The 27,793-nt window shown below is 39.5% G+C and overlaps 1 protein-coding gene across 2 annotated transcripts in view; it reads right to left on the bottom strand.

Annotated features, from left to right (window-relative positions):
- Nucleotides 1-27,793, bottom strand: part of CNTNAP5 (contactin associated protein family member 5) — a 493,109-nt gene that overhangs the window by 312,802 nt on the left and 152,514 nt on the right. For both annotated transcript variants that reach the window (XM_033231817.1, XM_033231818.1), the window contains exon 9: nucleotides 3,749-3,868. In XM_033231817.1, coding sequence (XP_033087708.1) covers nucleotides 3,749-3,868 — 120 coding nt within the window. The remainder of the gene's footprint in view (nucleotides 1-3,748; nucleotides 3,869-27,793) is intronic.

The raw sequence follows: 27,793 nt of genomic DNA, 5'->3' as shown, positions 1-27,793 counted from the left end.
GGGAGCTCACGTTCCCCAGGGTGCACTGTAAGAGAGACAGCTGGGACTCAAATGTACTATTGCTTTCTACAACGGAAACCTGCCCTCTTCAGTCCCATGACATCCATTTGCAAGTATCTGTAGACTTCTCAGAAGAAAAGTCTCTTTTCTGTGGAACCTCAAAGAATAGCTCAGAGAATTCTCAATGAGGAAAGGCTGTGGAAGCCAGAGGACCCAGATCTTAATTTTACAGATGTGGGCCTGGGTCCCAGGCACTTAAATGAGCTGACAGGGACAAGGTATAGAAAGAGTGCTTGGTTTTCCTGCCTTCTGGTGCTCTGGACTCCCATTCTGGGATGATCCCAGTGTTAAAGATAGCAGAAGTTTCCTTCTCTTTCTTCTCTCCCTTCTTCTTGACTCTCTTCCCTGGACCACTGTGTCACACTTTTTATAGTGTCATAAGTCACTCACATTTAACAACATTCAACTTTTAAAATTTTCAAATAGAAAGATGCATATTTGATCACCATTACATGTATGTATCAGAAAATCGTTTTCCATTTAAATATGAGAGTTGTGTAGTTCAGCCGACACAGAGCTTTGCTTTTATTTTATTTTTATTTGTGTATTTGTTTATTTATTTGAGACAGAGTCTCACTCTGTTGCCCAGGCTGGAGTGCAGTGGCATGATCTCGGCTCACTGCAATCTCTGCCTCTCAGGTTCATGTGATTCTCCTGCCTCAGCCTCCAAGTAGCTGGGACTACATGCGTGCGCCACCATACCCAGCTAATTTTTGTATTTTTAGTAGAGATGGGTTTTCACCATGTTGGCCAGGCTGGTCTCGAATTCCTGACCTCAAATGATCCTCCTGCCTTGGCCTCCCAAAGTGTTGGGATTATAGGTGTGAACCACTATGCCTGGCCTGCTTTTATTTTTGCAGGTATTTTAGAAAACAAAAACAGAAACTTATACATTGTGCAGCTGAATACGACCCCAAAAAACCATATTCAAAAGAAATACCCCACCATGCACACCAAGCTGATCAACTCGGGACACAATTCAGAGGCTATGATTTCTTCAGGATCACATCAGCAAAACAGTGATCTTTACATACAAGTACACTATTCACCTTTAGTCATTCTTGGACAAATGATCAAACATAAACCCTGAGAGAAGGCTGTTGGATGGTGAGGAAAAGAGTTTCATGTAAATGAAACCTGAGTATCAATCAGGCTCTCTATGTCCTTGTCCTTCCATTATTTTGAAGAGTTTAACATTTCTAAGCTATATTTATCTTAATTTCAAAATATATTTTAATAGGGAAAATCTACATCACACATTAAAATTAAAATTTATAATTTAAATGTATATGTATATTTCTATGTGTCGGTATGTATATATGTAACATGTAAGTTCACAGCACAAACACACAAGCATTCATTTTAAAATGTCTTGAAGAAATTCTAATAATTTAATAACAATGGCAATCTCTGGATTGTGGATTACAGTTGGCTTTAATATTTCCTTCATCCTTTTTCCCTCAAAATTTCTCCAATTAACATTGATGACTTTTGTTACAAAATTTTCTAAAAATAAAGCAACACTGTTTAAAAACCAAATATATATAATACAACGTATCCAATTAACATTTTGGTGATGTGGATTATGACTGAACCAGAAGGCTCTGCCTGCTTCCTACGTCTGGACTGTTAGTCACAGAATTTATTACCTTGAGCCAGTCATGAAATGCTCATATTCTCTTTCCTTCTATGTTAGATGGAGATAAAAAATGTCTGCCTCTGATTTTTGTTGTGAGGATGAAAAGAGACGGTATTTGTAAACTTCCAGCTCAATTCCCAGAGTGGAAGCACAGTAATTGCTGTCCATTATACCACTCCTATTATTACAAGTCACACCTGGCCACTCAGCAGCGGACATTTATCTCTTTTGCCTTATTCTGCAGCCAAATTACTTTCCCTGTTTTTTGGAAAAGTGGACCAGGGACAATTTGCATCAGAATCACTTGAAAAACTCAGTAAAAGTGCATTTACTGAATTGGAATTTCTGGGGCTGGAAAGTCTGCCTTTTTAGCAAGAGTCCATATGTCAATTACATTTTAAAAATAACTAAGATTCGCTGAGAAGCCTAGTTTTTGACCAGGTTGTTGAACACTATAGGTTACCACAACCATGAAAAGACAACACGAACACAATTTCTAATTATGTTATAGGGCTTTTGAAGAGCAGCTACCATACAACCATTTCGGAGAGATAAAGTATTACGGAAATGCAACGACATGGCACCCAATTCCAGGTCACCAGCATTTTCTATGCAGACAGCATGGGACTTTGTATCCAGATGGGCAAATTACCGTGCTGCCTTCCTCACCATTTCTTTCAATAGTTTTCTCGCATTTCTGCTGGAGATACCTCATGGTAGTGTTCCTGACTTTACTGCCTCATGAACAATCGCCACTGTGTCTTACTTTTCATACCCTCTGTATCCAAAACAGTGTCTGCCGGTGGCTTTGTAGCAGAAAATCCTGAGGCCTGAGGGCTCAATGAGCCTAAAGAGCACCCTACGTTCCTGCTTCATTACATGATGCAGCTGGCATCTCTGAAGACCAGTGCTTGAAACAAACAAACAAACAAACAAACAAAAAAATGTGTATGTGCCAATTAATGATGCTCACGGTAGGAGTGCTTGCATGGCTGGATTTCTTTTTTTCTTTTTTTGAGATGGAGTCTCGCCCTGTCGCCAGACTGGAGTGCAGTGGCACGATCTTGGTTCACGGCAAGCTCCGCCTCCCGGGTTCAAGTGAGTCTCCTGCCTCAGCCTCGGGAGTAGCTGGGATTACAGTCACACGCCACTGCACTCAGCTAATTTTTGTATTTTTAGTAGAGATGGAGTTTCACCACGTTGGCCAGGATGGTCTTGATCTCCTGACCTCGTGATTTGCCCGCCTCGGCCTCCCAAAGTGCTGGGGTTACAGGCGTGAGCCACCGCACCTGGCTGCATAGCTGGATTTTTAAAATAATGATTACTTCAAGATTTGGTTTTGTGGAAATATATTTCATGGTAAATTAAGGATCAAATGCCGTTTCTAAGCCCCTGTAATGAGTGCCTCTTACCGTGTCCTTCCGCATTTAAGAAATAGGTTGTAAGCTGTCAAGAGATTTCCAGAGAAAAATGAAAAAGCTCACCTTTTTGTTTTGTTTTGGTTAGGATTTAAGAACAACCAGTCTGGCTAGCTGCTCCAAAACACATGATTGTATTTAATCCTCACAGCTCTGGGGGTAGGCACTATTACTCCCATTTCACTGATAAAGCTCAGAGAGACTATAGTATTCACCTAAGGGTCATGCATTCTTTGGGGCCAGACTGGAATCAAGCTCTCCAGCTTCCTGACTCAGGGCTTCCCATTGATTTGGAGTTTTGTTTGTTTGTTTGCTTGTTTACCTTTTCTTTCTGTTTTTGAGTTGCAAGAGAGAAAATGCCCTTGGAGGCCCTAAAGAAAACCACCGATAATGAATTCTTGCTTCCATGAAACATTATCAAGACCATTAACAAGTTTTCTTTTGTCTGTCTCATGAAAATTAACCTAGCTGCATATTTGCATTACTCACTAGAATACCGTTTCCTCCCCAAAGGAGACCAGTTGGTCTTTCAAGGTTTTATTCACATAGGTATCCCTCTCCAGGGAATTTCTGTTTGCTTCCTACCATGAAGTGGAGTGGTTAAGTGTGAGTAGGGCTACTGCAACCTTACCAGTGATGTTGCAGTACACCTGGAGAGGTCCCAGTGGGCCGCTGCCATCCGAGTCGATGTAGAAGAAGCCAGCTGTGTTCCCCTGGTGCCTGTACACCTCACAGGATTGCTCGTAGATGGCTGCAAAGACAAAGGCAGCAGAGAGAAAACTTGGCTTGGCTCTGCATATCCCTTTGCGGGAATCAGTAACTCCTACTTAAATTTATTCTATGTGTGTTCATTTCCCTTTTTCTACATCCTTGACTTTTCCCCCCAGCCTTAATACACCAGTACCAGTGTCTTAATACTGATGTTTCACATTCAGATTTTCCATTCATCTCTCTCTCTTTTTTATTATTATTTTGTAGACTGCAGTAGCGCGATCATGGCTCATGGCACATTGCAGCCTCAAACTTCCAGGCTCAAATGATCTCCCACCTCTGTCTCCCGAGTAGCTGGGAGTATAGGTGTGAGCCTCCACCGTGGCTAGTTTTTAAAAAATTTTTTTTTTTTTTTTTTTGAGACGGAGTCTCGCTCTGTCGCCCGAGCTGGAGTGCAGTGGCCGGATCTCAGCTCACTGCACGCTCCGCCTTCCGGGTTTACGCCATTCTCCTGCCTCAGCCTCCCGAGTAGCTGGGACTACAGACGCCCGCCACCTCGCCCGGCTAGTTTTTTTTATTTTTTTATTTTTTTTAGTAGAGACGGGGTTTCACCGTGTTAGCCAGGATGGTCTCGATCTCCTGACCTCGTGATCCGCCCATCTCGGCCTCCCAAAGTGCTGGGATTACAGGCTTGAGCCACCGCGCCCGGCCTAAAAAATTTTTTGTAGAGACAGGGGCTCACTCTGTTATCCACGCTGGTCTTGAACTCCTGGCCTCAAGTGATCCTCCTGCCTCAGTCTCTCAAGCTGCTGGGATTATAGGCATGATCCAGTAGGCCCAGCCTTATTTTCCATTCATTTAAATTCATTCATTCTTTTAAAATCGGTGCAGAGGTAACGCCTCTCAAAATGTGGCCCCTCACCTCTTACATGGCCCTGCTCTTTGCTTATCTCTATGACCTTCCTCCTTGCTCCCACTGTATACTTAGCTTGGATCATCCATATACCATTATGTCTGTTTCAATGGGTTACACAACCTGTAAGAGTATAGGTCATGTGTCATTTGATGTTGTACCCCAGCATCTAGCAGAGTGCAACAATCACAGCAGGCCCTGAACAAATGTTTGACTCATGAATTTAAAAAATAACTGCTTGCATACAGTATGGCTTTTCACTAATAACAGACTTCTTTTTTTTCTTGAGGTTGAGTCAGCTCTGTTGCCCAGGCTGGAGTGCAGTGGCTTGATCTTAGCTCACTGCAAACTCTGCCTCCCAGGTTCAAGAGATTCTCCTGCCTCAGCCTCCCGAGTAGCTGGGATTACAGGCACATGCCACCATTCCCAGCTAATTTTTGTATTTTTAGTAGAGACGGTGTTTCCTCTTATTGGTCAGGCTGGTCTCGAACTCCTGACCTCGTGATCCACCCACCTCGGCCTCCCAAAGTGCTGGGATTACATGTGTGAGCCACTGCGCCCGACTGAGACTGTCTTATTTTTATGTACCTAGTACTCAGTCAGTATAGTACATAACATGTAGTAAGTGCACAATGAAGTTCAGTTTATTTTGACTTAACTATCATTTACTGAGTTCCTAGTATGTGTCAACAGATGCGGTTGCCACCAGAGGATGGAACCATGGAGGAGGCAATCAATCTCTACCCCAGAAAGCTTACAGCTTGGTGGGCAGCCACAAAAGTCTGCATGCTCAGATAGGGTCAGGTTCAAGTATCCTAAGATAGGGAGCTTTGACCAATCTGCAGGTTTGGGAAATACATTTTATTAAGCTAACATGAATAAATCTGTTGGGGCACAAAGGAGACATCTGCTGTCTCATACATGAGAATACAGAATGTTGTCTAATGCTTCAGAAAGAATGCTGTAGCTCAGAGCAGCAGGTACATCTCCAATCATGTCACCCTATGATGCTTTAAACACTTCAGTGGCTCCCAACAGCTTTCAAGATATAGTACCAACTCCTCTCCTGAGCCAACTCCTGCCCCCTGTGACTAATGTCCCATCCCAGGAATAGGAAGCTACAGTTTGTCATGATCAAATGCGAGGGGTACCTCAAATAATTTATTACTGGGAAAGTTATGAAGTCTGAGAGGGTTTGACTTTTTATAAATGAGAGTGAACTCAAGGTTATCCTTGTTCTCCTGGCATTCTCTCCTGCATTCCTGCAAACTTTCCGCAGCAGGAGGTATGTGGGAGTGCCACAATCTGTGCCCCACATTGTGAGCATAATGTACAGATTATTTTTGTTTGCCTAAACCTGATAATACCCTTGGGTGTTTGTCACAAAGGTGAAAATCAGCTCTTGGCTGTGTTGACTTCCCAACCACTGTGTTGACTTCCCAATGTGTCCCAACACTGTGTTGACGTCCCAATGTCATCATTCCCAGGATGACAGCTATGTGGAAGGAGTTGCTGTTGTCCCACAAAAGGTAAATACCACCCCACAGCATGTGAGTAGTTGCATAGTAAACCCTGGAATCAGAATGGGTGGTTTTGTCGCTACCCCTTACTCCCTGTGGAAGCGTGGACAAGCTACTTCACCTGTGCTAGGCAACCTCTAAGGTAATTCCTGTGATGGACAGATACTTCCTGGGATTCATGTTCTGCTGATAAAATCATGTCCTCCCTCCCAATGGGCTGAACTTATTGACTTGCTCTAACAAATAGAATATGATACTGTGGTAGATATCATTTCCAAGATTAGATTATAAAAAAAAAATGACTTCCATCTTGGGTGCTTCTAGATCACTAACTGTGGTAGAAGCCAACTCCCAACTAACAAGGCAGCCCTTGCAAGAAGTCCAAGGGAGTGAGACTGGAAGTTTCAGCAGTGTGCCCTGAGAATGGGCACCAAAGTAAGATTCCCACATCAAGCCTTAAAATGAAAGCAGTCCTGTGGACATCTTTATTGCAGGTGCATGAGAGACGGAGCCAGAACCACTCAGCTAAGCTGCTTACAGACCCAGAGACACTCCGAGATGATAACATCTGTTGTTTCCAGGCATTGTTTAGAATCCTTCATTACAATAGGTAGCTAATCAACTCTCAAAGCATAAATTGTTTCATCAGACTACAGTCACTCAAAATGAGCCTCCCTCATACTGTTGTAGTAAGGATTCAAAGACGTAATCCACCTATGGCACATAGAAAGTGCTTGATTAATATGAGTCTACATTATTAATAGTAGTAGTATTGTTTCATGACTTGTTGCCTCTCCTTTTTCTAATACTATTTTCAATAATTTTTAAAAGTTAAATATAATAACAATTACTTTTTTCTTTCATTCCTTTCTTTCTTTCTTTTGGCCTAGAATAACAATTCTTAAACACTAAAAGAAAGTGAAAACAAATGAATTTAACCAGGATTACAGCAACATTGAAATTTAATATTTTCTTTTTAACTTTCTTTTTACAGAAAATTTCAAATACAAAGAGCACAGAGAGTAATAAAAGGATCCTGCTAGCATCACAACCAGCTTCAGCAACTCCCAGTATATCACTAATCTTCCATCATCTATATTCTCAGTGCATCAGTTCTTTTGCTGTATAAAAACAAAGACACGTAAGACTCCAAATTTGACTTTAAATCATGCCTAAGCCATGATTCTGCAGGCCAGCCATTGAGTCTGGGATTCGCTGGGCAGTTCATGCCTCTGTAGCCAGCTGCTGGGTCAGCTGGGCTGGGTGGCAGTAAGCTGCAGTTCTTTGCTTTGGCTCACCTGACCTCTCACACTCTAGCAGGGGAGTTTACATGGTACAACCTCCCAGAACAGCAAGAAACCAAGTACTTGTCAGGCCTCTGCTTGCATGATGTTTGCTGATGCCCCATTGCCCAAGGCAAATCACTTGAGCCATCCAAAATTCTCAGGGAAAAAATCCCAAGAAGCTAAATGAAATGGAGCAATAGGGTAGACATGGATTTTATCATTGTTTGACTTCATTGAACAGGTCACACTGCATGGGGATGTGAACATAAAATAAATGTTTATTTCGCTAAGTCATTGAGATCTTGGAGTCATTTACCACCTTAGTTAACCTACTGTTCTTGATATACTTGTTCCTTAAATGCTGGCTCAGTAACTGGGAGATCTCTGAGGGCAAAGCCTGGTAACAGCACTGCCATTTATGGACACTGTAAATGAGTTCATAAAATATAAGTACTTTGCCCAAAGACAAACCAGCTGGTAGGTGGTTAATCTAATGCTATCATCCTTTCCTGATTTATTAATGGGAATGCTTTACAAAACTGAAACATCCGTCATCAATTATTTGATTTCCCTAAACTACAATATTATTTGGGAAAAGCAAGTTACATGGTTGATGCTTTCTCTTTAGTTCATCAGTTTCAAAATGCTGAAATGTTTCCCTAGGGTGCCCCGAAATAACCAATGAAAATATTTCTAGGATTACTAGGAACATATAGATTTAAACATATTTGATATTGAAACAGTAGTTTGACTAGTAGGATCAATCCTACCAAAAAAATTTAAAATATAAAAATACATTTAATAACCTCATTTTAAACAATATTGCTATTATATTATGAAACTATTAAACATAGCAAGGAAAAGCTAATAATTATCTTATCAACTGAAACTAAATGATTTATCATAAAAGATATAATATAAAATGCAAACATTAGGTAAAATTCTGCAATATAGCTTAGAGTTGGTAATGAGCTTAAACTCATAATTTAATGCTTTTTAAAAATGATGTATTTTCACATTTAGACCACTGAAAATGCAAGAATCAACCTAATGCTCAGACAGTTGTCTCTAAATAAAAGTTCTCACATAAAAGGAACAAAGATGTTACTGAGTCAATTTCTGGACCATGAAAAGCACAGAATGAAAGTGGAATGTCTTGTTTTGCCTAAAAACAAGACTTTTATTAAAGGCTTGAATTATCTCAAAATGGTCCAGGAATCAATTTGATGGGACAATTTGGGCATAAAAAAGAACAGTCACTTTGATTGTTAAATATATACAATTGATTAGTTTCTATCAATCAATTTATGTATGTATGCATGTATATATGTATTTATGTATCTATCTATCTACCTACCTAGCATCTATCTTGCCTCTCTACTCAAGTCCATTGGTCCCCTTTGAAGTTTAATAGAGAATGAAGTCATGTTCTGAATATTAGAAAGAATAGAGATCATATCCTGCCTTTCTTGTATAAATGTATTTGGATGCAACTTAACAGTCCATGAAAAAAATCTTTAGAGAATAGCCAAACCAGAATCTGCAAAAGAATACTAGAATTTGAAAATCATCCTTTAGTAATGCCCAGTGAGGTAAAGGATTAGACAGTGATTGTCAAGGACTGCTAAACCATTAGGTGGAATATTAATGGGATATTTTAGTCTATGGATTCAATTTAAAACACCTGAACTCATGGGTCAGTCTTAATGTCATGAAAAGTGATTATCAGAGTGCCTCTAATGTGGCACAATAAGACATACATAACATCATCTAAAACACATTCTTGCCAAAATTGAAGCTAAATGTATTCGAGCCCCAAGATCTAAACACCAATTTACAGAAAGAGGCCAACATGCCCAGCCACACTGTAAGAATGCAATTAGTTAAATCTAGAATACAGGAATGTTTGATTTAGTGTCTTCAACAAAAATGGCAAAAATGGAGTTGAAATGCAAAAGATATATCAGCCTGTCAAACACTATGCCTAGATCTTGTGTAGACCCTAATTCAAACACATTAAAGAAAAGATGAGAAAGGAAGGAAGGGAGGAAGGAAGGAAGGAAGGAAGGAAGGAAGGAAGGGAGGGAGGGAGGGAGGGAGGGAGGGAGGGAAGATATTTTAAGATAACCACAAAAATTATAGATCAGATTTTATAGCAGATTATATTAAATATTTTTAATTTTGATAGGAACAATAATGGCAGTGTGATTATGTTTTAAAAGATGAGTTGTCCTGTGTTAGAGAGTTGTTCACTATAAATACTGTAGTTGTAGTAAAATTACATGTCCACAATTTGTTTTTAAGATGCTCCATCAGCTGTGCACAGTGGTTCACACCTGTAATTCCAACATTTTGGGAGGCTGAGGTGGGACGATCACTTGAGGCTGAGAGCTCGAGACCAGCTTGAGCAACATAATTAGATCTCTGTTTCTACGAAAAATTAAAAATCAGCTGGTTGTGGTGGCTTGTGCCTGTAGTCTCTGCTACCCAGGAAGCTAAAGCAGAAGAATAGCTTGAGCCCAAGAGTTTGAGGCTGCAGTGATCTATGATTATGCCATTCACTCCAGCCTGGGTGACACAGTAAGATCCTGTCTCAGTTGAAAAAATAAAAAAAAAAAAAAAAAATAAATAAATAAATAAATAATAAATAAACAAACTGTTGCATCAAACAAGTGAGGATGGGATAGTAGAAATAAAAATGGAAGAATATTGATAACTGTTGAGCCTGAGTGAAGAATACATGTGGGACAATTACATGATATTACCTTTCTTCTTTCTTTCTTTCTTTTTTTTTTTTTTAGACGGAGTCTTGCTCTGTCACCAGACTGGAGTGCAGTGGCATGATCTCAGCTCACTACAACCTCCAACTCCCTGGTTCAAGCTATTCTCCTGCCTCAGCCTCCCGAGTGGTTGGGATTACAGGCACACGCCATTATGCCCAGCTAATTTTTGTATTTTTCATAGAGATAGGGTTTCACCATGTTGGCTAGGCTGGTCTCGAACTCCTGACCTTGTGATCCACCCACCTCTGCTTCCTAAAGTGCTGGGATTACAGGTGTGATCCACCGCGCCCGGCCGATTTTGTGTACGTATCTTCTGGATTCTTCTGACTTGCTGTAATATGGGATATTGAGCTACCAATCTGGTCACAGTTGTCTCCCCAAAGCATCTCCTTAAGCTGGCTGGCCTTTTTCACTAAACATAATTCCCTTGAAATCCATTCAAGCTTTGTGATGTCTCAGTTGTCAATTCCAGTTTCACTGCTGAGTAGTATTTCATAACGCGGACATACTACAATTTAATAATTAATCCATTGAAGAACATTTGGGTTGTTTCTGTTTTAAGCTATTTCAGTTGTAGCATTTTAAAATTCTAGAAGGTTGGTTTTTTTTCCTTTAAATATTATTTTCTCTAATAGCATGTGATGCTTGACTCATTGACACAAAATTTCATTCATGTCTCTGAGAATATTAATCCTATTATAGTGCCTTTGATCCTTTCTTTGCTCTGTATAGGCTGTTCCCTTTAAGCTGTGCTTGTTTGGTTAGTTGCTTTAATTGTTGTGTGTTTTGTTTTGGTCTCCATCTTATATTTCATGTGATACTGCTTTCTGGGATGTTCTCTCGTATTTGACAGTGGTCCCTGAAATACTACTTGGTATTTCTAAATGAATGCCTGTGGTTTGCCTTCCAAGGACTTTAATGTAGGCTTATCTGGTTGAAGAATTTTGTGAGAAATGCTCATGTTAGTGTCTTTTGTCTTTCTCTTGGTCTTGTTAGAGTCTATGATTTAGAGATGTATGCTTGACTGCTGAATATCTGGGAGCTGAAGAGAAGAAGGCCAGGTCTTAGCATTCTCTTTATATAAATGTTTTCATACGGTACCCCAGTTTCCATATGGTACAACCTCCTTCAACCATACATGTTTTCTCCCAGTTTTAGGAATTCTGTTTTCTCCAAAGAACAACTTCCAGTCTTTTCTCTCAGTGGTGAAGGAGCAAGGACCAAGTGTCCACCATTGGAAAGAAGATTGATAATCTAGCTACTTCTAACACGGATGTAGATTTACTCTTCGTACATTTATCTTACCTTCACCTTCATTTGCAAAGGTGGCTGATGATTCCTATTTCTGTGCCTTTGGGGGGTTTTGTAATGTGGATTTGTTTGTTTCTTGGATTTCACTGCATGTAAATTAAGATTCAGCATTTTAATTATGTTAATCTGTTACCTGTTACCATTCATCTACTCACTTTCTGCTTTCTGCATTTTCTTGCCCTTTTCTCCTGTATTTTTTGCATCTCTCCCCCTCTCTCTCTGAGTGGTGGTGGTGTTTTTCTGGGGCGGGGGGCGGGTGTTTGTGTGTGTGCCCTGTATGTGTCTTCTTTTGTCATGCCATTGTGTTGGATTCGAGTTGTGTCAATTTAAGCCAAACTGGAACTACATTTACCAGAATTCCTTTCCTTGCATAGTTTCTGGTCAGCATATCCCACAATAGACATTTTGCATGAGATGTGGCAGGTGTAAGAGCATAGCCCAGACATTGATTCCATGCGTGTAAGGTCAATGAAGGGCATGAGGTGCTACTGTGGATCACACACATCATTGCTCATCTTCTGATACATGTTACTAGTGTGTGGCAGCCACACCAGCTGCTACTCCAGATGGGCTACCTTCTTCTTCGGCTTCCCTAATTTCTAGCCAGGTGAATTCTCAGTCTCCTATGAGAACCCCATCACTGAAGCTGCTGTTTCGGAGGTGGTAAAAGGCAAAGAGTTCCTCTGATTCGCTGCTGAATTACAGAGCCATTTAAAAAAAAAAAAAATCATTTACTATTCTTCATGAGGAGTGTAAGGAAGCAAAGTTAAACACACATGTGCAATTCACCAACTGTTCCAGGAAGTACAAACATTCACTTTTGTTTAGTGAATTATTCTGCCTACACTGCTTGCCTAACACATTATGGAACAAATATTCCACACACATTTATTGAGAATGCACTTGTTTTTCACTAACTCTAAGGTAAGCTCTGAGGAAATTACATGCAAAAATAAAGACATGGTTCTAAATCTCAAGTAATTCAGGGTCTTACACTTACCAAAATTAATCTCAATCTAGACACAAAATGTAAATTGACCTGTTCCTATAAAAGAAAAAAATAGAAAAAGTATTTAAAGAGCTCCCCCAACCCATGAGCTTGAGGCTGCAATTAACCACATTTTTGCGATCACATTCCAGTCTGGGAGCCTGGATCACAGAGTACACAGAGTAAGTAATACTCCATCTTCAACAACAACAACAAAAAAGAAGCTCCCTCAGATAATAGAGTAAGATGATAATATTGTGAGATTAAATGGTTTCTCAAATGAACCTTTTAAAGAACAAATCATCTCACTGGTACTTCTATTTCTCCAAAGAACAGAAAAAGAAAGATACCTTCTCATCTTCCACATTTGTTAGGTAAAGTAAATGCAAAGCTGATCCTTAACTTGACAAACATCATAAAGAAAGAAAAACAAAGTTATGGAATCACTCGTGAATATCAATCACAAAATTTTAAATATAGGATCAGCAAACAGAACCAAATAACATATTTTAAAATTGCATAATGGCCAAGGGAATGTTTAATCCAAAAAATCAAGAGAGGCTCAATATTTAATAATTTCTCTAAATATTTAAATAAATAATACACAACTATAGATAGTTGTTGATAAAGGCAACTCAGATCAGTAGAAAAACAAAAAACAATTACATGTGGTATTGAGATAATTGGGAAACTATATGGAAAAAGATGAAATTAAATCCACTCCTTATACTGCAGACCGGGATCAAATTTTAATTGAATCAGAGATTTAAATTTTGAAAATAGAATACATACATATACTAGAGAAAAACAAGGCTGAATTTCTATATAAATTAGAAGCAGCAAAAGTACTACTAACAATGATTCAAAATCCAGAAGCAATAAAAGAAAATATAGATGAATTTCCTAATATTCAAAATAAATTTAAAAAATAAACTTTTTGAATGGCAAAATATATAATAAACAAAAAAAGGGCAAATGGACAAACTGGGAAAAATTATAATTTGCATCACAAAGCACTAACATTTCTAATATATTTTTACAAGTTAAAAACAAAGACAAAATAGGTAACAACCTATAGGAATATATGCTGAAGATATGAGTGGACACTCATAGAAAAATAAATGCAAATAAATCTAAAACACACAAAAGATGTCTGTCGTTACTTATAGAAAAATAAGTGCTAGTGAAAATGAGAATATTAGTTTATATTATAGGGGAAAGACCTTTTCCCTAGCAGGCTTAGCAGTGGAGTATTGTCAACCTTTTGGATCATTGCTAATTTGATATGTGAAAAATTGGATCTCAATGGTATTTTCTTTAGCATTTATTTTTTTCCTATAAGCAAGGTCAGACCAATTTGTATGTGTTTTAGATTTATTTGCATTTATTTTTCTATTGAGTGTTCACTCATATCATGAGCATATATCATCTATTGAATCATTGCTAATTTTATATATATACATATACATATATATATATTTGTCCATTTGCCCTTTTATTCATATATACATGTATGGCTGAGAAGGAATGCAAAAATCATACAAATCCTAAATGTGGAATTCAGCAATATCTAGCAAAATTACAGATACATCTAAACTTTTTTAGATGTTTAAACTTTTTTAGATGTTTGTTTGACCCAGAAACACCATGTCTAGTGATCTTCTCCAAGAAACACTGGTAAAAAATGCGGGGAAAAAAGATGTTTCCATATTTTTTAAAAAACACCATTTGTGCTTGCAAAAAGAGAGAAATCATTCCCGGTGTTCATCAATTGAGGACTAGTTGAATAAACTATGTTGTACTCACACAATATAGTTCAGCTTTGAACAGGAAAGAAGCATCCCCACATGTAATACTGCAAGCTGAGCTTCCAAATATATGGTTATGAGAGAAAAGAAGAGACAATGTATGTATAATATGCTAATGCTTCTCTACTAAATGGGGTATGAACTTATTTGTATTTGCTCATTTAAAAAAAACCCAGCATTTTTATAAAGGTTATGTATAGAGAATGGAAAGAAAGAGAAAGAAGGAATAAGAATAAAAGCAAGACTTGTTTGAAGAAGTCTTATTTTGTTGGTTTTACATTAAAGCCAACATAAACAAGCATTTTTTGAATGGCTTGTAATTGTAAAGTTATCATCTTTTCTGCACAGGTAGGGAAGACACCATAAATGTTCCCTCCATTAAGGTAGGTTTTAAAATGTGAGTAGGTGTTCACTGTACTAGTGCAGGATGGCTCCTTCTCAGCACGGAACAGCAACAGTGCAACAAGGGTGCAACATGGTGACGTATCAGTGTAATATGTATGTTTGTCAACACTAAATCCCAGGCTTCCTCACCCCAGAAAGCCTTTCCATATCGTCAGTCTGAGTTAGGTAGCCCTCCTCTCTCCTTCCCCAACTCTATGTATGGAAATCCTTGGATTAGCATTTTGATCTCTCTTGTTAGACCGTATATTTCTAGAGCGTAGAGAATGTTTTCTAAATTTAAAAGATATACGTTTAATTAATATTAGTTGAATGTCCCCTTTTTTCTGGTAAAAGTTAAATTGAGCTACACTTAAAGATTCTATGGCAATATCTTTGTTCTCTGCAATGCCTAGCAGAGCTCAAGACAAAGAGATTACCATCCACTGTATATGAAATGACTTGACACTTCTTACACAAGTTCTAAATTAGCACTGAAGGTCACCTTTGGGGAAATCCTCACATTTTCTGTTGGGAAGAATATGAGAGTGTGAAGGAAAAGCAAAACAAACATTAGGAGTAACAAGATTTGTCTTCATTAGAAAAAACAGTAACTAGTAATCCTGTTGTTGCATTGGAAGGTCTAATAGGAGGGGTACACACAAAGATAGGTGCTCTTCAATGAAAAGGACAATGGTAGACATATTAAGGCTCTTCAGAATTGCTTTTTATATTAATGGGAACAGATGTATAATGTAGCTGGACAGAGCAGATGGATCGGTGTTTTCATCTTTGAGGAAAATAGTCTGAGTATAGTTCTGGCAGCTAATTTATTGCTTAAGGTACAATTTGAAATGTCCTTGTGATGCCCACTCTCATTAAAGATAATGATAGTATTCAGACAGCAAAATAGTTTTATTTAGACCTCACCTTTTCAAGTACCAAGGTCAGAGCTGTAGTGTTTCTGCACCGCCATTTATATTCCTATTGTAAAACTATAGAAATAGACAAGAAGCTCAGTACATATTTTTAAGGCCTTAAAAATGTATCAGTCCTGTTTCTTCCTTTGCTTCCTGTGTCCCCAGCAATATAATATTTACCACGTGATTGCATATTTAGTTACAGATCTCCATGCACAGCCTACAGACATCAATAGGATCAAATTAATTCTAGTAATTAAGTAAATGCTTGTGAAGCATTTTGCATTTAGCGGCCATTTATTTAATTAAGTTTATCAAACCTCTTGTGCAGTAGGTTTGTGGGACTTTGTCTTGGCCTTATTTCAGTGAAGAAAAGAAAAATAAATATGTTAAAACTAATGGGAGTGCTGAAATTAGTTCAAACAATGTGGCAGGGGATTCAATTAGAAAATAGATCTTTTGGTGTCCCAGTCTGCACATAGCTGGTACAGGCTGCAAACAGATATAGGTTTTGTAACATTTTCATTACTTAAAAGGAGGTTAGTAAAGATGGAACCAGATTAGTGGTTGCTACGGATTAGAAATGGAGACAAGAGAGTGCAGGTATGGCTATAAGATGATTGTCTTAACTTGCTGTCTACTATAATAGGGTATGTGAGACCTAGTAATTTATAAAGAACAAAGTTTTATTTTCTGTGGTTCTCGAGGCTTGCAAGTCCAAGGTCCAGGGGACTGCATCTAGTGAGGACCTTCTTCCTATATCATCCCATGGTAGAAAGTGGAATGGCAGGGAGAGAGAGAGAGGGAGGAAGGGGAAAACTCATCCTTTGATGAGAAACGCAGTAACTAACCCACTCCCATAATAACAACATTAACCCCTTCACAAAGTCAGAGCACTCAAGACCTAATATGCTCTTAAAGATCTCACATCCCAACACTGTTGCATTAAGCATTAAGTTTTCAACATGTGACCTTTGGAAAATACATTCAAACCACAGCAAGGATAGCAGGAGGAATCCTCATGATGAAATGATTCTGCATCTTGATTATGGCGGTGATTGCGCAAGTCTACATGTGGTTAAAATTCCATGGAACTAAACACACACAAAACTGAGTGCATGTAAAAATGGTACAATCTGAGTAAGTTCCACATATTACACCAACATCAATTTCCTTTTAAATATTGTACCATAGATATGCCAGATATTAGCACTGGAGAAACTGGGACACAGAACCTCACAGTGCTGTATTTTTGGTTCAAGGTTTACTATGAATTATGTCAAAGTACAAAGTTGAAAAAGGAGGCAGGAGGATGAGTCAGCAATCTCACTTGCAGGTATATATTTAAGAGAAATGAAAACATGTGCCCAAATACAAGCTGACATATGCACGTCCATTATTCATAATAGTCAAAAAGTAGAAACAACCCAAAAACCTACCAACCAATGAATCGATAAACAAATGTGGTATTTCCATACCATGAAATATTACTAGGCAGTGAAAAGGAATGAGACATGCTACAACACAGATAAATCGTGAAAACATGCTAAATGAAAGAAGCCAGTCACAGGAGAGCATACATTGTATGATTCCATTTATGTTAAATGTCCAAATTAGGCAAGCCTATAGAGAGAGAAAGTACATCAGTGACTGCAGGGACTGGGGGGTGGAGGAGGGGAGATGAGGAATGACTTACCGTGGATGGGGTTACTTTTTGGTGCATCGAAATGTTCTACAATTAAGATAGTGGTGATGGCTTGCACAGCCATGTGAATATGTTAAAAACCACTAACCTGTACACTTTAGGTGAAATGTATGGTCTATAAAATATGCCTCAATCAACCTGAAGAAAAGTTACAGGATGGGATGTTATGTTGTAGGACAGGTCCCAAAAGATGTTTCAGGCTCCAAGGACATGCTGCACCAGAGCCTGGTGTCTGTTTGATTTGGCCTGTGGTGTCTGATTAGGGCAACCCACCAGCCAGATGACCTCTGGCTCTGTGACAGAGGCAAAGAAAGCACTGTGCCTGCCTCCAACTTCACCACCCAAGCCTACAGCTGTACTTCATTTTCTTCTTAAAAACCACCCCACATTTTATTAAAGATAAAGTGTAGCAACAGTTGCTAAATATAAGTAGAGAATGTTGTTGTGGCTAATATTCCTATTACACTGACATCCTCCTGACCCTCCATGATCTGATACATTAATGTATGAGGTTTACAAAATAATAAGGTTTATATTTAAAGTATAAATACATAAGCAAGCTCAATATAAACTTTCCCAATAATTCAAAGCTGAATTGAGTCTAGCCCATCAGATGCCTGGAAGTAAAGTCGTTGGTATGTAAAGACATGGGCAGGCTTGAACCTCCTCAGTGGGCACACACACCTTCTAAAGTATTGGTTCTCTGAGTATGTTCCTCAGACCCATGGCAATTGGCATACTCTGGGCTTTCAAGATAGGCATGCAAATTCTTGGGCCCCGTCCTGACCTATTAAACCAGAATCTCTGGGGATAGGGATCTGGAAGTTGTGTTTCATAATATTGTCAGATAATTCTTTTGCAAGTTAAAATTTCAAAAGCATTGTAGAAAGAAAGGAAGAAGAAAGAGGAAATAAATAAAGAAGAAAAAGAAAGAAAGAAAGAAAAAGAAAGAGGAAGAAAAGAAAGAAAGAGGAAGAAAGAAAAGAAAAAGAAAGAAAGAGAAAGAAAGGAAGAAAAGAAAGAGGAAGAAAGAAACAAAGAAAGAAAGAAAGAAAGAGAAAGAAAGAAAGAAAGAAAGAAAGAAAGAAAGAAAGAAAGAGAGAGAGAAAGGAAGGGAGAGAGATAGAGGGAAGGGAAACTTTTGAAAATTAACTCTTATTAAATGATGACAGGCCTGAGATTTTTACACTTTCAAACCCATTGCTGAAAACTCTAACTCAAGTTTCCAGTATGTATCAACATACCACTAGTCAAAATGATAAGTTCACCTTTTCCCAGAACCCTAATTTCTATATATATATATATTTCTTCTCTCCTCTTTTGTTTTTCCTAGTAATCTTACTTTTTTTTTTTTTTTTAGGGGAAATAGTAATCATGTTACTATGTAAGTTAAGAGTGTTCCCAACTCACTTACTCAATAATTCTGCTCCAACTAATGATTTTATCATCTTACCACCTGAGATCTTTCCAGAAATAATTTTTGGAGGTTGATAGCTCTGAATTCAAGCATCACTGATGATTTATAAAGACGCGGCCTTCTGAGAGATCTTTCTGGAAGCCAGGGTGGAACTAGCTATACAGAGGCCCAAAAAGACGAGGAGACTATTGCAATAATCCCCCCAAGGAAGAATAAAGATCTGAGCCAGAGAGAGGCAATAAGAGATCTTTTAAAAAAGAGACCTAAATTTGGCACAGGGACATATTTATGCACACTAGAATTGAAGACAACTGCTCTATACCTTATCTTGGACTCCATATATCTGGGTATAACATATGAAAACAATCAGACAACAAAGAAACACACAAATATTTCTTCCTTCTGGGGCAAAAAATTGTTTACAGTTTGATTCAATACTATAGTAAGATTTCAGTCTTTTTTTTTTTTTTTTTTTTTTTTTTTGAGACAGAGTCTGGCTCTGTTGCCCAGGCTGGAGTGCAGTGGCCGGATCTCAGCTCACTGCAAGCTCCGCCTCCCGGGTTTACGCCATTCTCCTGCCTCAGCCTCCCGAGTAGCTGGGACTACAGGCGCCCGCCACCTCGCCCGGCTAGTTTTTTGTATTTTTTAGTAGAGACGGGGTTTCACTGTGTTAGCCAGGATGGTCTCGATCTCCTGACCTCGTGATCCGCCCGTCTCGGCCTCCCAAAGTGCTGGGATTACAGAAGATTTCAGTCTTAAATGCATCTGTCCTTGTAATCCATTTCAAATTATCCAAAGACTTAGAATAAATTGAGGATGCTACACAATACAGTATATATACGAGGGGGAGAAATGTATACAGCACAGGGAGATGGCCATGGAACAGATAATTATAGCACATGGAACTAAAGACAAAATCATAGTAGCTACCATCTGATACAATAGTTACCATTTGATACTATAGTTACAACTTGAGTTAATGGTTACCATTTAATCCCATAGTGCCTGACTCACATACAGAGTCAGGAATCTCATACAACAGTGTTGAGCCTCATTTTTACAGGGAAGTAAAAGGAGGCTCAGAACAGGACCCTGACTTGTCCAAGTCCACTCACCATTCAGCAGGAAACTGGTATCTGAAACCAGGCCTGGCTATACTCTGCGTGTTTTCCCTGTCACAGAGGTAGGAGTTCGTGCATCTCACCCAGGTACATTTAATATAAAAAATCAGATACGATATTCAGAGACTTATTTCAGTATCAAAGTCTCCAGGAAACCTTTACAAACTTTCAAGTGTTCCTGTAGTTAGCTTTCCAAACACAGTTGGAGGTTGCCCTGGAAGGATCTATCCACTGAATCCCAACTTTCTAGCTTGATGCATAGCAAAGAAAGCCTTTAGATTGTTGTGATACTTAACTCTTGACACACCCTCTCCGTAGATAACATTATTTGTTCTTGTATTTCATTGAAGCCTCTGACTTGATCACATCACCTTATCTCTCTCTAAGCTGAAAAGGTAAAGAGGTGAACGTTTAAAAAAGAAATGACTTTTAAGAAGATTTGAAGATGAGGATATTATTTTATTCTTCATTTTATATGTAAAAAAAGCTAAAAACGAAAACAGAAAACCAACCCAGCCTGAAGCTCAGAGAGGTAAAATCATTTGTCCTGCAGGCAGGCCAGTGCCTGCTGCTGGCTCAGCTGGGTAGTGGCTAAGCTGTCTTCATGCTTACAGAGGCTGCTCAGCGACCCTGATGCATGCCACTGTTGTCACAGTACATGGAACAAAACCTCAATGACTCAGAAGACTTGGAGGCTTGAACAGATGAAATCATCAATACAAATGGCTGGTTGAGTCATACAACTAGAAAATAATCTCTAAAGATAAGATAGCACAGCTCATTCATTGATCCTTGGCTTTGGTATTGAAATCTCCATCTAGTGAGCAGGGAGTCTAAGTGAGGAAGTCTCGCCTCTTTTCTCCATTAAATAGTAGGTATGAGAAGTCCTGCCATGGGAAGTTGCCTGAGGCTTATTCCAGACCCACTTTCTCCAATCCTCTTTCTTTCTAGCTCCTGGGCAGGGCCATATTTCCGAAGCAGATTCATATCCCGTTTGTGGAGGTTCACACCTTGTTTCGTAGGTGTAAGCCTTGACCTCACGACCAAGTGATACTGCTCTTGAGAGCTGAGTTTGTGGTGTGCAGTACAAAAGAGAGAAGTTTTTTAGCCAAGGAGGTTTTAATTAAAATCCTGGCTTTGCTATTTATGAGTTTTATAAACCTGGCCTCACTACTGTTCTAAGGTTCTGTTTTCTCTAAAGTGTGCTAAAAGATCTGCTGCAGAAGATTTGTAGGGTTGGGGCTCAGAAACCAATACCCCAAGTACTGCTCTTTCACATGCTGGACCCCCCCCAAAAATCTGTATCTGTATCTATATCTCTATCTCTATTTATATCTATATCTATAATCTATCTATCCATCTATCTATCTATCTATCTATCTATCTATCTATCTATCTGACCCACTGTCCCTAAGCCAGAATGAAGTTGTTCTCTGAAATTCTTTTATCTGCCTAATATCTGGACCCACAATAAAGAACAATTGTTTTTTCCTCCCCTGCCTGTAAGACCAAGATTGTAACCATGCTTGAACAGATCCTGTCTCCTAGGCTCATTCAAATTCCAAAGAGAACTATTTACAAGTTGACCTCTCTTCCTGGACCCATCCATGCTCCCTGATAGACCTTGATGCGCCTCAACAGAATTCCTCTCTCCACTCCCATCCCTGTTTTGCCAGGATAGTATGCAAGCTTCTGAACTAAGGGTAGTTTAGTATTGCTCAAGTAAAAATTGGGTGGGACCTGTGCCCCACATTCAGGCATAACTCTTAGAACTTCCCATGTGATTCTCATTTTCTTCTCTCTCTATCATCTGAAAAGAGCTTCCCAAGGACCTGAAAGGAAATGGGGTGATAGGACAGAAGATGATTGAGCCCCTGTACAGCTTCGTGTACCAGCCATCCTGCAGTGTGAGTGAGAAAAACAGAAATGTTTCCTTTGCTAAGCCACTGAGACGTTAGGGTTATTTACCACCTTAGCCTACATGCTTGCTCCCTAAACTTTAGCACAGTTCCTGGAGCCTTCTGGGGAAAGAGCCTGCTAACAAGTATTCCTATTTATGGATAATGCAAATGAGCTCATACAATGTGAGAGCTTTCCCCAAAACCACCCCCACTGGTAAGGGCTCTGTCTGTAAATCTGATGTTGGTTCTTGACTCTACACTCCACGCTCTCGCCTCTAAATGCCGAAAACAAAAAACTCATAAAACAGTTATAATTGTGGTCATAAGTTTTCAAAACTGGTTTCAACTAGACAGAGTAATAAGGGCTATCCTGGTGAAAGTTCTTTGAAGGCATCCATGGAAATAATTACACTGTATTTATTTGTCTATATTTCACTGTCATTATTTTAACAAGTCCAGAATTCTTTGTGCAGGGGCCATGGTGGTAATATAATAAACACTTTTGCATTTGCATACCATTAAAGAATGGTATTTCTGTGTGAATTGGTGAATGTCTACTTTTTAAGCTGTGAGAAGGATATTTTATGATGAAAAATCCGTGTCTTTTAGTGTGTGCAGTTCACATGAGGCTTGAGAAAAAGATGAACAAAAATGACATGAGCTACACTTAGAGGATATTTACTTTTGTTACTTAGGACAATTTACGTTAACGCAATATGTGACACCCATCTCCAGATTAAATACAAATCATGTTGTCATTTTTCCTACTAGATCATGCTTACAGTTAAGTTCCTTCTCACCATCACCGCGATGAGAGAATACTAATTGTCATGAAACAGCATGACCACCAGCAAGAACACCGAGGCAGAAAGCTCTGGGCTAGAGATGAATTTATTTTAAAGCTCCAGAAGCTACAGCTTCAAGATCTTCTTGCAAAACTCTAGCAATTTGTTCACAACATTATGCATTTTGTAAACTGTGTGTGTCAGTAAGGGCGGGTGTGTGTAGGCTATCAGAGAAGTAGGCTGTTTGGAGATATATCTGTATTTGTTATAAGGATTTGACCGGATTTGAGCTGATGCTATTGTGGGAGCAGGTGAAGTGATCTCTGAAAAGCTGTTGTCTTCTCCTCAGATGCTGGAGCTTGAAGACCACAGTGGAGAGGAGAAGGTGGATGTGAGCTGCAGGAGCTAGGTTAAACTGAAACCCCTGAGGACATGCTGGAGCCAGGAAGACAGACTGCAACCCACGGAATTTCTTGTTGTCATTGACCTTGGTGATGTGAGTATTCTGCAAAAGCTGGGGCGCTTTGTCACAGAGCTAAACACATACACCTGGCCGAGGAGTTAGAGATGCTGTAGTAGGATTCAGAGGAAGGTGGAGCAGTTCCAGGCCCAGTCACTGCCTCACCAGTGAGACGAGTCAAAAAGCCAGCAACAGTGCATGTGAGACACATAAGGACTGCAGCCTCCCTTCCCCCTTCTAAACCTCCCAAAAGTATCTTTCCTGTGGTTTTCCCCTAACTCGAAATACATAGGAAAGGAACTTCTTTGGAATACAGTTCAGTCCAATTGTGTTGACACATTATAAAGCTATTAAACTTTGCAAAAGTTATTTTAATGGCAATCAGTAAAAACAAAATATTGAACTGCAATTGGTTAATACTACTGTCTCTTTCCCCTGCCCTTCCCACTGTTTCACTTCTCAAGCGAGGTGGCATTGGAGAGGCCACAGAAATGTTTAAGATCCAGTGAGGGGAAATTATGCTGTGGATACATATTTAGTTTAGATTGGTAGCATATAATCGTGTTGTTCCCAGCTATGTACGTGGATTGTTAGCCATTGCATTTGAGGAGTTGTACTCCCCTGAGTGTTCTTGCTCCTTTCGATGGAAAGTCATCCAGCATCAGAGAAAAATGGTTCAGGGCCAGAGGTCACATCTCCATAGAGATGTCTCCTGTAGCACCAGCAATGGAAGAGTGCAGGTCGTGCAGGGAAGCAAGGTGTGAAATGTAGAGAAACAGAAGCTAGTCTGCGGAAATTCTAATAAATCTCACTATCTAATCTATGAAACTTCACAGGGATAGCCCCAATTTTAATCACAGTCATAAAAGTTTATGTGGCATCATCAATAGTGAGGCATGAAGCTGGAAAAAAAAAGAAGGCTTTTTGAAACTATGAACATAATTTTTTAAGAAATGATTATATCAACCATACAAGAGGAAAAACTGAATTATTTATTTTCTGCAATGTTTTAAAGAAAATCATCATATAAGGAAGCAATCAAACACTAGCCAAAAGTTGGAAGGAAATAAAAGTATTATAAAATTGTGTCAAGAAGTTAATCAAAATATTATGTTGTTCTAAAATCTGCCAGTGTCTGTGGTACTTGTCTTTTTCCTAAAATGTCAGTCATTTGTAGTGACTTCTTTTCTCATTCTAAAAATTATTTAGGAAAAAAAAAAAAAAAAACTCCACAAATTATAAAAATTTTCAGCCCTTTGAAACTTGTTCTGTCCCAGCTCAGTGCAGACAGCCTGAGCAGGGCATCAGAACTGGATCTCTTCTTAGGTCATCCAGACCAGCTGGCAGCCCCTTTTGCAGGGATGTGTCCCAGGTGCTAGCCCAGGTAGGCAGGAGCCCTGGACTCTTGATTTAGAGTTTGTTTAGTGTCCAGAGATCTGTATCCTGCCTTTTGACTTCCAGGCTCTGAGTTTGCTTTTTTATTTTTATTTTTATTTTTTGTCCTTATCAGAAATCTTGAGTTCTATCTCCTTTCAGAAACTATGATAAACAGACAATTGACAGGGGAAATCAGCTGCCTCTTTGAGTCAAATGCTGGTTTCTGGAGTGAGTAAAGCCAGGTGAGCAGCAACCACTGCCACTTGAATATTGTCCGATGAGGCCGCTTTTTGCCTCCCTGTGCCATCCGATTCCTAACCACGTGCCTGCAAAATGACAGACATGAGACACAGCTACCGAGGCCTTCTGATCCAAATAAATCAAGCTCCTGCTAAATGGCATGTAACCGCTTTACACTGAAAAGTTCACCAGATTTACACAGTAACTTCGATTTGTAGTCTTTCCAGATCACTTGGATTTCAGTCTTTCAAGATTCATTTTAATGCAGATTTAAAGTAAAGAGACAGGCCGGGCGCGGTGGCTCAAGTCTGTAATCCCAGCACTTTGGGAGGCCGAGACGGGCGGATCACGAGGTCAGGAGATTGAGACCATCCTGGCTAACACGATGAAACCCCGTCTCTACCAAAATATACAAAAATCTAGCCGGGTGAGGTGGCGGGCGCCTGTAGTCCCAGCTACTCGGGAGGCTGAGGCAGGAGAATGGCGGGAACCCGGGAGTGGAACTTGCAGTGAGCTGAGATCCGGCCACTGTACTCCAGCCTTGGCGACAGAGCGAGACTCCGTCTCAAAAAAAAAAAAAAAAAAAAAAAAAAAAGTAAAGAGACATTTCACCATCTGTTTTAATAAGTAATTTAAACTCCTACTCTAAGCCCCTGCCTCCATGTTTGCAAAACAGCACCAGCTTAAGAATGTTCCTCGGTCTTTGACTTGAGAATAGGTTCCCTGAGGTACCGTGGATGCTGCAATATGGAGGCCGCCTTTGGAGGGTGGTGGAATGCAAGCAGTCTGTCTCTTCCCGGGGATGCATCAAGCATGTACAACAGGATTTCTTTCCTCAGCAGGCTGGGATCACAGTGGGGCTCACCTCGCATTTCTTCCTATTAAGTTTGCATTTCAGGATATCGGTTCGTCTCTGTGCTGGCCCTGTCTTTGGGTTTAAGGGAGGGTCCCTTGACTGATCATTACCCGTGTGCTTTCTCTTTATGTTCCATTTCAGCTTCCTGAAAACTTAAATCTGAAGTTATCCAATTTTTGCTCAAACTCTCAAACACTTTTTCTCAGTCCCTGCCGCCTGAACTCTGTCTAACCTTTACCAATATTCGACAAAGTCCTTAATGAGATTGTTTTATGTTGTCGTGCTAGAAAATTGAAAATGAAAGAGCTTTGATTTCTTAGTAGAAGAATCACATAAGGGAATCTATGCACTCACTTTTATTCTTTATCTTCTAATTAGAGGATTGGACGTTTTAAAGAAGGAAAAATGAGAAGACTAGAGACTATTACAAAGGCATTATTTCAACTTTTACTTTTTTCCCTGTTTCACTTTTATTGCCACCTTGGCATGATTTTAATTTAAAATTAAGAGACCTGAAATGATCTTTGCTAAAAGAGAAATAAGAAGACTCATGTTCAGAGAAGAATTTTGAAGAATTTGAAAGCATAAAACAGGACATTGCCTCTCCAAAGGGTTAGTGACTCCCAGCCTGCTTGCCTACTGCCTCCCCGGCAGATACTTCACTGTGATCCACCTATTCCTCTGGTCTCCTCATTGGCCCCAAGCCCACGATCTGTGCTTCTCCCTATCATATCCATCACATTCCATAATCCTTCAGTGAGAGCCTTTGAGGAACCAGGCATTCCTCTGCTTCCAATGACTCCCGTTCCCCTTGTGCTCCACACATTTTGCAAATACCTGCATCCTGTAAGGCCTCACTTCTCCTCACTCCCTCTATAAAGATTTCCCAAACTTAGGACATCCCATATTGTTCTGAACTCCTCCTTTATATCTATTTTATCATTCAGCAAAGAATCAAGTACTGTCATGCAAATCACTCCATATGCATATGTTTCATCCTCTCACCTTGTTAAGGCTAACAGATACACACATGCATAGGTCTGTATAAACAGATATTGAGAGATGGGAATGGATAGCTGAGAGAGAGAGATGGAGACTGCACCCTTCTGGGCATCATGACCAAATGTAACTGTCATGCATTGTGGAGGCTGTAAGGAGGAGGGGGGCCAAGCACTTGTTAAAAGAAAAACTGTAGCCGAATTACATTTATAAGTGTTTAATTAAGCAAAGAACGATTCGTGAATTATGCAGCCTCCTGAGTCAGAGTTGTCTCAGAGACACCAGCACAGCCACGTGGTAGAAGAAGATATGTGGACAGAAAGTGGAAGTGAAGTACAGAAACAACCAAATTGGTTACAGCTTGGCATCTGCCTTATTTGAACATGGTCTAAACAGTTGGCCACCTTTGATTGGCCAAAACTCAGTGATTGGCTACAGTCTGTTCACAACTCTGTTTAGGTTATAGTTCATGACGTACAGAGAAGCCTTTACGCTGAACTTAAAATATGTAAGGAGGCAGCTTTAGGCTAAACGTGATTTAAAAATTCCTTGCTTTTGGTTATCCTCTCAATTTTGAGAGATTGACCAGAACTTTAGTCATTGATGTCCCTGTCACCATTGTCAATGTACTTATTTGGTCTTGAAAATCACTGGGAAATAGCAGAATAGTGAGTTTTGTAAGGTGGGAATAAGGATTTCAGGTTATTTTTTGTAAAGCTTAGAGTACAGGGTACCTCCTTATGATGGAACGAACAAACAAACAAACAAAGAACCAAACCTGGCCTGTTCTAGGATCTATGAATTTCCTTAAAGTCTTAGTTTGATTATGTCACATTGAACACAAGTGACTACACTTTGGCTTGCTCTGGTCTGTTGGGGCCTAGTGCATGAACTCAGTCCAAAACAATTGCTTCCCATTGTTTTGCTTAAAAACTTCCTCCTTTTGGTCAGTTTCTTACTTAGGTGAGAGTGTGACCAAAACTTAGGGCCTTAGCACCACTCTCAGTTACCATCATTTTGGGTTTCTCGTCTCAGCATGTGATTCACAGGTTATGGTACCCTCGTCATCACTCATTTCTTTCAGCTCTTGTCATCCCAGTTGAAGACAGACCATTTCACATTCCAGAGAAGGCTGCATGCAAACGTTTAACACTTTTGAAAAAATCCAGTGCCCCATGGAGACTACTATTAGGA

The sequence above is a fragment of the Trachypithecus francoisi genome, unplaced genomic scaffold (genome assembly GCF_009764315.1).
Source record: "Trachypithecus francoisi isolate TF-2019V2 unplaced genomic scaffold, Tfra_2.0 Lachesis_group13, whole genome shotgun sequence".
NCBI classification, from domain to species: Eukaryota; Metazoa; Chordata; class Mammalia; order Primates; family Cercopithecidae; genus Trachypithecus; species Trachypithecus francoisi.
This window is presented reverse-complemented; position numbering and strand designations above follow the sequence as displayed.